General features: G+C 39.4%; 1 protein-coding gene across 4 annotated transcripts; it reads right to left on the bottom strand.

Moving 5' to 3' along the window:
* Positions 1–91: 91 nt before the first annotated feature.
* LOC133525129 (uncharacterized) lies at positions 92–8,053 on the bottom strand. 4 transcript variants are annotated; one of them, XM_061861384.1, is made up of 9 exons: positions 7,926–8,026; positions 6,688–6,756; positions 6,423–6,467; positions 5,831–6,080; positions 5,094–5,257; positions 4,013–4,111; positions 3,321–3,500; positions 1,527–1,745; positions 92–504 (listed from the first exon to the last, which is right to left on the bottom strand). In XM_061861384.1, the coding sequence occupies exons 1-9, from the start codon at positions 7,986–7,988 to the stop codon at positions 361–363; spliced, it is 1,233 nt and encodes a 410-aa protein (XP_061717368.1). In that variant the 5' UTR covers positions 7,989–8,026; the 3' UTR covers positions 92–360. The 4 variants fall into 4 exon arrangements, with proteins under 4 accessions (XP_061717368.1, XP_061717371.1, XP_061717369.1 ...); XM_061861387.1 differs by lacking the exon at positions 6,688–6,756 and adding an exon at positions 6,788–6,961 and having other exon boundaries at positions 7,926–7,990; XM_061861385.1 differs by lacking the exon at positions 6,688–6,756 and having other exon boundaries at positions 7,926–8,053.
* Between the last annotated feature and the right edge of the window lie 2,053 nt (positions 8,054–10,106).

The raw sequence follows: 10,106 nt of genomic DNA on the forward strand, positions 1-10,106 counted from the left end.
AGTACATAAATATTAAGATGAAGAAACGTATACATATTTATGAACTCGACTGTACAGTGTAGAGTTGTTAAATTTTAAAATATAAAACAAATTCACATTGTATAATTTATTTACAAAAAAACATATCAAAATATGACCACTTCGCTTACATCATATAAAAATATACATCCAAAAATATCAATAAAAGTTCAAGCTATAAATATGAAAAATACAATTTATATTAGAATACAATACCTACAACAAATTTTGATTACTACATGCCTGCGACCAAATCCAAATCATACTTTTTAATGGGTTTTCACATCGAGGTATTGACTGGATTAATCTCTCATTCAGAAAATTATAATGGTGTCATAAATGTCACCCAATACATGTCCTTCTTCTAGGTTCCTCGAGGTATTTGACATATAGATCTGTATATAGCTCTTTTACGTCTGGAACGGGGGCCGCCTCAGCAGCTTTCTTTGCTTCTGCACATAGTTTCTTTGCATTCTTGTTAATTTCCTGAAGAGAAAGGAGAAATAAAGCAAATCAGGGATTGGAGACGCTTTAGATGTCCTGTTAACTGAAATTATTATAGACTAACGATTCGTGCAAGCGAAAATATCTTCGATCATCATCAAACGCTTCTATGTAACTATAGTAAACACCCCTATAATGGAACTGGCACCAGTACTGGGATGGTATAGACAAATCCTGTGAAACAAGTATTTACTATCAGTTTTCTCGCTGGCAACATTTTACTGTAAACAAGAGCCAAAGAGCTGCTTAAGTTTAATTTTTCATTGATATTTGTTAGTTTTAAATTGAATGGCGCCATACATCCCATGACTGGAGCAAAAAACTATAGTTTTAACTTGTTTATAATATTGCAACCAATTGCAGTAGCTTTCATTAAATACATAGAAAACATAAAGGGGAAATATTGGACATTCAACTTTTAAAGCGTTAAGCGGTAGAAATTTTACAGGCGTCGATGAAATATCAAAAATACACCAAATTTTCTCTTAAATGTCCCATGATTGGTGCCGTTAACATAGATGCATTTGGTTGATCACAGCAATTAACATTAGATTGAAACGATTCACGCCCAAGAACAGTGAAAGCCGTATTTTAAAGAAGCCATGGTCCAATCTTGCAAAACTATCGCAGTTGGGGCGGTATAGTTGACCAGAATTATTGTAAGTATACTTATAGGAGGGTTTCGGCTGAGATTTACGTATCTGACGTTTCGCATCAAGGTCAATGAGACGGGCGTCCGTTCCTTACGCTCACCTTAACACGAGAACGCCATTCTGGCCGCTGAGAAGCATACTCCTTCCATTTTCCAGGTGGTATTGGTGGCGTTAACATAGATGCACTTGGTTGATCACAGCAATTAACATTAGATTGAAACGATTCACGTCCAAGAACAGTGAAAGCCGTATTTTAAAGAAGCCATGGTCCAATCTTGCAATATTGAAATGATCCACGCCTAGTCTGAAGAAGGTTGAGCTTCGAGTAATGGTTGGTTTACTGGTTCTCACCTCAATTTCATCCTCAGTCGCGAGCTGTGTGTCCGCGAGCGTAGCTTTTAACTGATTAAGGGGGTCCCTGGACTGCCGGACTTCCTGCACCTCCTCGCGCGTACGGTAACTCGTGCCCGGGTCCGACATGGAGTGTCCGAAGTAGCGGTAACATTCGAATTGGAGGAGTATTGGGCCGTTACCGGCGCGGCTGTATTCGCTCGCTACCTTGGCTATCTCCTGAAGGAAAAAAACGAAAAATTAGTTGACAGCTCTGCCGATATCAAACTTCATCTCAATCGTTACTTTGTATTATGTGTTAGTAGTATATACAGCAAAAAAAACTGAGCTAAAGATACTCTGCACCCAACTTGCAAGACGATTAGGAACGCAACTTTGAACAGCTCTGGTAAATCTTCGTCTTAGCGATCCCTTCTTAGGTATATTGAGTACATCTTAAAGCCGTGTCTACTTTGGCAACCTTATTTCGTGTATGGCCAGGCCCAGGTGCTAGTTTTTACCAAAGCGATTACCATCTGATCTTAATCCTGGGTCAAAATAGGCCTTATTGAGAATAGTCAAGTTTTCCTTCACAGAAATTCTGCTGGTACCAAATTATGTACGCTGCGTGATCTGATGATGCAGGCGTGAGGAGAGTTACAGGGCTGCTCTACTTGAGTAAACGGTTACGCCCTAATAGTTATGATGTCCATGCCATCGACCTTGATCCAAGACCCTGCCCGGGTTGTATGGAGGATACTCCAGGATGGATGGAGACCTTTTGTCCGCGGTACCCATGCCGTATAGCTGACACTAATACTAGGCATAGATCTATGAGAGAAATATATATATATATATATTAGGACAATCGGAAAGTTACATTTATACTTTGTGTACATTGTATTATATTTAATTATATGAAATAGGTACTTGAACTAAAACAATTTACGTTTATATATATATATATATATATATATATATATAAACGTAAATATATATATATAAACGTAAATTGTTTTAGTTCAAGTACCTATTTCATATAATTAAATATAATACAATGTACACAAAGTATAAATGTAACTTTCCGATTGTCCTAATACCTACCAGATAATAGAAAAAAAAAATACAACATATCCGATAATTATTGAAACAGACAGTAATGTCAAACCTGCTTACTGTATTACTACTTATTGTATTTTTTTTTTCCTGTGAAGACTAGTAAATAGAATTTAAGTATGGCTCATGATTTCATTTTCTTTATGCTGTTATTATGTATGTTAACATTATGTACTTAATAATGAACCTCCAGGTCTATGATTCTTAAGTATGTTAAATACTCTACATTGTACTTCAAATCCATTTGTATATGTGACTGTTTGTGTTCTAAACAATTTAAAAAAAAAAAATATATATATATATATAGTCATCCATGCCGTAATCGGCACCGGCGACCCTGGCTAATTACAAGCGTAAGCTCTGATATGGCTTGCAAAGACAAACTTACTTTTAAAAACTCTATCGCAGTTGGGGCAGTATAGTTGACCAGAACTATTGTAAGTATACTTATAGGAGGGTTTCGGCTGAGATTTACGTATCTGACGTTTCGTATCAAGGTCAATGAGACGGGCGGGCCTTACGTACGCTCACCTTAACACGAGAACGCCATTCTGGCCGCTGAGAAGCATACTCCTCCCATTTTCCAGGTGGTATACCGCAGGCAGTTAGGTGTCGTTTAAGCACATCCTTGTGACGTAGGTGCTGCCCACCTTGCCTAAGAGAGATATCTAAGAGACTACATGGATGAACTAGTCATACCCTAGTAGTAATCACGTCCATGCCATCGGACTTGATCCCAGGGATAACCCTGCCCGCCTTATAGTACTCCACGCTGGATGAAGACCTCTTGGCCGCGGTTCCCATGCCGTATAGGTTATTCTCGCACACGAAAACCACCGGCAGCTTGAGCAGTGCCGCTATATTGAACGACTCGTATACCTGGTCAATGGTATTAAGGTCACTACTAAAAGTCAAATCAAATATAACGTAAACTGAGATCATAAAAGCCAACATTGTGCCTCTATGAGGAGAATTTAACAAGAAAAAATATAAAGGCTACCCCACAAGCCCCACATACATCTGAATACAGATCCTGGATACCTTACGGCTCTAATTAAAGTCAGATCAGAATGCCTAAATCACCGAAAATCGGATATTTACATTTAAGTAGTTCTAACTTCTGAATATATTCAACCATGAATATTCAGCGGCGGTATCATGGTTCCATTTTTATCACTCGTCTCTATGCCCGTCACTTTCGCGCTTACATACTTGTTAGAACGTGACAGGTATGGTGACAAATGATAAAAAGCCGACCATCTTAGACCTACAGGATTTGCGTTAATCATGATTTTATCGTGAAATCCCAAACGCGCTTAAGCGCAACCAAACGACGTCTGTAAATTGTCTGTGCTGGTAAAAAGAGATTAATATTATTCAATTGAGATCACCTGTCCCTGATTGGAGGCCCCGTCGCCGTACAGGGCGAAGGCTACGCCCCCGTCGTCGGAGTACATATGTCCAAAACCCAGTCCGATGCCGAGTGGCACCTAGGCAGGACAAACGCAAGGATAGTAAAATTGATTGGTAAGTATTCAATCTGATATTTCAAAAAAATCTGAATGGCTAAAGGAAGAGAAAGGAGAGGAAGGATTGCTGTCTAGGATGTGAATAAAGTGATATATGAGTGAATTACGAGTAGCTCGCAATTTGGGCAATAATTTGGCAACATTGCCCGAGTCACCCCGAGTTCACGAAAATTGGTAACAGAATTTTATTTATATAAGGAGATGTCAAAGCAGCGTACAAATATTTTTTTACCACACAAACTGGTAATGGCCCTCTTGATTGTTCAAAAACTAATGAGAAAGTTGCATTTTACCCACATATTATGTGGGGCAAAGTAATCAGATGCAAATTTTGAGTTGTATTCTTATGTCACCTGGTAGATTTGACTTTTAGATGATGATTTTGATTCATATTTTTTGTATTTGACACGTCCATTTGGATTTGACATGGTTTGATTTTTTGGTATTTTATAGTTAGTATTTTCCTCGCGTGAAAATTTCTGTGTTTCCCTCGAAGGCAAAATTTATTTAACCCTCGTGCCTTGAACCCTCGCTCGTGGTTCAATTTTGGAATCTTTCGCTTGCTCGGGTATCAATATTAGCACGTTTAACCGCTAACAACAACTTTGCCCCCTTGTAAAACAAATAACTATTAGGATTTGGGGCCTAAAAGTGCCTAAAGGAGACTGATATACCTCTACGACCACTATTCCCTGGCCGCCATAGAAATACGGCGGCACGTAAATTTGCATGGAGCCTTTTTTGCCTCCCGATATCCCATCAGCTTTGCCCGCAAGTTTTGACATCACAGTATAATGTTACCTACCTGTCCCCCGACTATTCCCTGACCACCATAAAAATATGAGGGCACATATATATATACATGGAGCCTCTCTTGCCTGCCGATAGTGCCGATATCCCGTCAGCTTTGCCCGCAAGTTCTGACATCACGGTATAATGTTACCTGTCCTCCGACTATTCCCTGGCCGCCATAAAAATACGGCGGCACGTAGATATGCATGGAGCCTCCCTTGCCGGCCGATATCCCATCAGCTTTGCCCACGAGCTCCGACATTACGGTATACGGTCCGTTCTTTTTCAGTCTGTTTTGGAACAACATGGCGAAAGCTGTAATGCAAATTTAACAATTTAGCAAACTCCGGCAGAATTCGACCTTGCGACCATTGGAAAACCGGTCCAAACGCTTCTGCCAACTGAGCCACGGAGTCCTACCAGCTGGGTGCGAATTTTTGGTGCGAGAGTTGGAATTCGTCTGTAACGATGTGCTAACCCATAACAGAGAATTTTGAAATAGGAGTGGATTGTCAAAGAAAATTTTGTAGCCACAGTAATTTACTGCCATCTTTCGACACATGATTAAAACTTTTACAACTCCATTTGACTTCCTTACTGTGCGCTATAGGGACCGTGCGCATTGGAGGGTCTGCCAGCTTGTGGCCTGAATCGGAAACATAAACATGTACATTGACACTTCACGCCAAATCAAGGAATTTACCGTTCTCGTACGTTTTCTTGTGCATCGCACAGGTTCTGCCATCTTGTGGGGTACATTGGAAGCATAAACTTTACATTTACACCTCGCGCCTATGCTGGTCCCTACATTTTATGCGGAAATTCATAAAAAACTTTATCTATCGACGATTTAACTTTAATGTCGTTAATAAAATATTATAGACTTACCATGGCATCTGTAAGAAGTGATTAGATTATCAGCCGGCTTCATATTCGCGACTATGCCAGTGCCCACCGCCTCCGTGCCAGCGTAGAGATGGCAGAACCCAAACACCTTCTTCTCCTTATACAGACTCGCGATTTCAGTCTCCATGCGCCGTATGAGCACCATGTTCTCGTAAAGTTCGAGAGCATCTGCCTTTGTGATTTTTACTTCGGTAGGAATTTTTCTTGCGTCGAAACCATGGACTTCTGGGAGCTGGGGAAGTTTTGCGGTTTAATAGGTACAGTCAAGTGTAAAGATATATGTGTGCACACAAGTTGCTTAAAAATATGTTCCATAGCCCTTATGTCGGCGAATTAAGAGCTATGGGACATATTTTTGAGTAAGTTGCGTGGACCCATATTTTTAGAATTGACTTGTACAGTCATGGACTTTAATTGTTGAGCCATTCGGTTGTCAATATTAACGGTATGAAATGTCCAATGTAAACTCTAAAAGGACTCCGTAACTGTACATCTCAGGTCGTAAAATTGTGTGTTCGTAGGGTCTATCTATTTCTGAACAAGCTCGAAACGCGATGGATAAAGGTTTACATACTGAAATTGGCACTGTGGCTTCAGCAGCATATTGTCGGATCGGTGACTGTAACAAATTAATTTCGGTAAAATGGGTAAGTTCTATTGATATGATATAAAAACAAAAGTTAAAGGTAGGTACAGTCACGTCTGAAAATATCGGTACGAAAAATGTGCCAAAAATATGTATACACTACCTTAATGTAGGGGCAATAAAATCATGTATACATATTTTTGGAACTTTTGTCGTATCGATATTTTCAGACGTGACCGTACATGTTACCAACCTGTATTTCATAGCCACTTAACAAACGCATACTAAAGTAAGCACCTATATTACTGATTAAATTTTCTTTCTGTAAAAAAAAAACGAAATAATATATATACCTATGCATGTATCTATAGTTCCCTGGCCTCAAAACACAGCCGGCTGAGTGGTGACACGATGTTTGGATCCTCGATGGCTTTACGTGGACAGTGTTGAGGGCTCGGGCTGCCTAGATACACTGATATCAGCTCCAGGAACCGATGGAAGCGACGCGAGCGCGATGGAAAGGCTTTCTAGTCGTGAATAAAGATAAAAATAAACGCGCTAGTTTATATATGTATAAGAACTCAGAAAGTGTAGGCTCTGTAACCGACGTCAATAAAAAAACTAGAAACAGCTGTAATTGTACATTTCGATGCTAGTGCGGAAAGTATGTCATTACTTTCCGCGCGTGTAACGAACGACGTTTTTTAATATAGGTTGCGAAAAAATAAGAAAAACAACAAGTGCTTTTTTATGCATGTTTTATAAGACACAAACAATTGTAAATATAAAATATTATACTATTATTATTTAAGTATCGTTATTTACGATTATTTGTGTATATCGTATATTTAAATTGTATGAAAACAATATCGAATGTTGCTTTTGGAAACTTAAAACATTCTTACGGTAAGAAAAAACGCCTCTGCTTTGACAGTATCGGCAGCTATTCCGTTCCATTCAGACAACTTATTAAGAACAGTTTTTCAATATTCAATATTAAAAAATAAACGTGTTATAATGATGAAGAGGTAAGTAATAAAATATGAAATATGCTTGTATTTATTATTTTTACATTAACAGTAGTTTTTTATATTGATTACGACTTTTAAAGGAAACTAACATTAACACTCATCAAAAAGTAGTCATGAATTGGAACAAGTGGAAAAGTAAAAAGCACTAGTTCGCGAAATCCAACTTTCCGCGCGCTAAACAGCTACGTAAAGTAGCACTTTTTGAGCAACTGTACTAAAAAGATATTTAAAACATAAATACCTCTTAGTCTCAAAATTTAGCTACCTTCTTATCTAGAAAATGTCCGCGCAACTGATTTACCGACCGTCTGAGATATGTTTTTCCATAGTAACCTACATGGCTTTTCGCTAGTCTTAGTCGCATGACCGACTAAATTGAAATGATCTGATTACTTCCTGTGTAGGTTTTCGATGGTAGATAATTAAATATACAAAACAACAACAATGTATACCTACTCACCAAAACATATTTTACTAAATCTTTGAACTTGCTATGAAACTGTTTGCTGCATCTACCTAACATTTTATTTGAAATTTAGATTTAAATTATTTAGCAATAAACTGTTTGAAATGTTATGAAAGTGTCAATTTAATGTCAATGAAAAAACTTAAAGAAAAAAACATAAATGGCAAGGAGGTCCCTTGCGCTTAAACCGGAATTAACCGGTTTTTTGCAAAATTGTGTGAAAACAAAATCATTGCGTATAACTCTGTATCTTTAGGTATATAAATAAAAGTAAACAGACAATTTCTACATTTTTGGGTACTTATAACATTTATTGGTTAACCAACCAAATACAAAACCGCCTGGATCTGTGACTGAACTGTGATATATGTACATGTATAGTACCGAAGGTATATACATGGGCACGTATCACGGCTGATCGCTCGGTCAGTGAACTCGCGGGTAGGTTAAGATTTTCATTATTTTATTCAATGTCATAATTTGGTGGTAGTTTTACTTTTCTTCCGAAATACATCTTTCAATACGAACGGACGTGCAGTTGCCTTTTTAATTAGATATTCCCGTGTTCCTTTCCTGGCTCCTATATATTTCATTTGGCGACGAGGATGGGATGCGCAATTCGAGTTGGACGAGGCATCTAAACCATATACGGTGATCAACACACATAAAGGCTTATATATGTATAATAGGCTTATTTATGTGCTATCATCGAGTCCGGGGATATTTCAAAGGAAACTAGAACAACTTTTTGCAGACTTACCGCGAGTAGGCGTTTTCCTGGATGACGTAATTATAACAGGAGTAGACAGGGAGGATCATTTGCATACATTACATCAGGTGCTAGGACGCCTCGAGAAATTTGGGTTGAAAGTAAAGAAAGAAAAATGTTCTTTCTTCGCGGAATCGGTGACGTATTTAGGGTTTCGTATTAGTAAACAAGGGGTTCACACGTGTCCAGAAAAGGTTAAAGTCATAAAGGACATGGCGATTCCGGCCAATGTAACCGAACTTCGCTCATTCATAGGAATGATTATGTACTATGGGAAATTCGTTAAAAATATAAGTATGACGTTAACACCATTGTACAAATTATTAAGGAAGGGGGCTGCGTTTATTTGGACCAAGGAATGTACGGAAGCGTTTAATGCCGTCAAGCGTTGTTTGGTTTCCAGTTCGGTGTTGGCGCACTATGACCCTGAACTCCCTTTATGTCTAACTACAGATGCGAGTTCGAGCGGCGTGGGGGCGGTGATTTCGCACCAGATGCCAGATGGAACAGAAAGGCCTGTTGCGTACGCGTCCAGAGTGCTCAATGCGGCGGAGGTAAATTATTCTCAGATTCAAAGAGAAGCTTTGGGAATTGTGTTTGGTATAAAAAAATTCCATCAGTATCTCGAAGGTTTTTGCTAAGGACCGATCATAAGCCGTTGGTTTCCATATTTGGAGATAAGGGAGGTATTCCATCGATGGCCGCGAGCAGACTACAAAGATGGGCGGTAATTTTATCCGGTTACCAGTATGACATAGAATATGTGCCTACGGACAAAAATGGAGCTGACGCATTGTCCAGGTTACCTGTGGGAAAACAGGCAGCGGATAGGACAGAGGTAACATATGTACAATTCGTACAGGATTTCTTACCAATTACTAGTGATCAAGTCAGAACCAATTTAAAAACAGATGATCCACTAAGAAAAGTGTTTATGTACTTACAGTCAGGGTGGCCGGCGAAGTGCGACGATCCAGAGCTGCAGCCGTATTGGGTAAGGCGTCACGAACTGTACTCAGAAGCAGGATGTATCATGTGGGGCTACAGAATGGTGATACCCACGGCGTTAAGAAATGACGTTCTGCGTGAGCTGCATATAGGCCACTTTGGAGTGGTTAAGATGAAAAGTCTCGCCCGGAGCTATGTTTGGTGGCCCGGCATCGATGCTGAAATCGAGAAAACGTGTCGGGAATGCACCACATGCGCTTTGGAAGCACCGGCCCCTGCCAAAGCTGCACCACAAGCTTGGCCATATCTCGAAGAAGTTTGGAGTAGGTTGCATATGGATTTCCTAGGACCCTTACACGGCATGACCTATTTAGTGGTCGTGGATTCATCGTCGAAATGGATCGAAGTAAAACAAATGACGAGGACGACGGCAGATGACGTCATCAGAGTCTTAAGGG

Source organism: Cydia pomonella, chromosome 14 (assembly GCF_033807575.1).
Source record: "Cydia pomonella isolate Wapato2018A chromosome 14, ilCydPomo1, whole genome shotgun sequence".
NCBI classification, from domain to species: domain Eukaryota; kingdom Metazoa; phylum Arthropoda; class Insecta; order Lepidoptera; family Tortricidae; genus Cydia; species Cydia pomonella.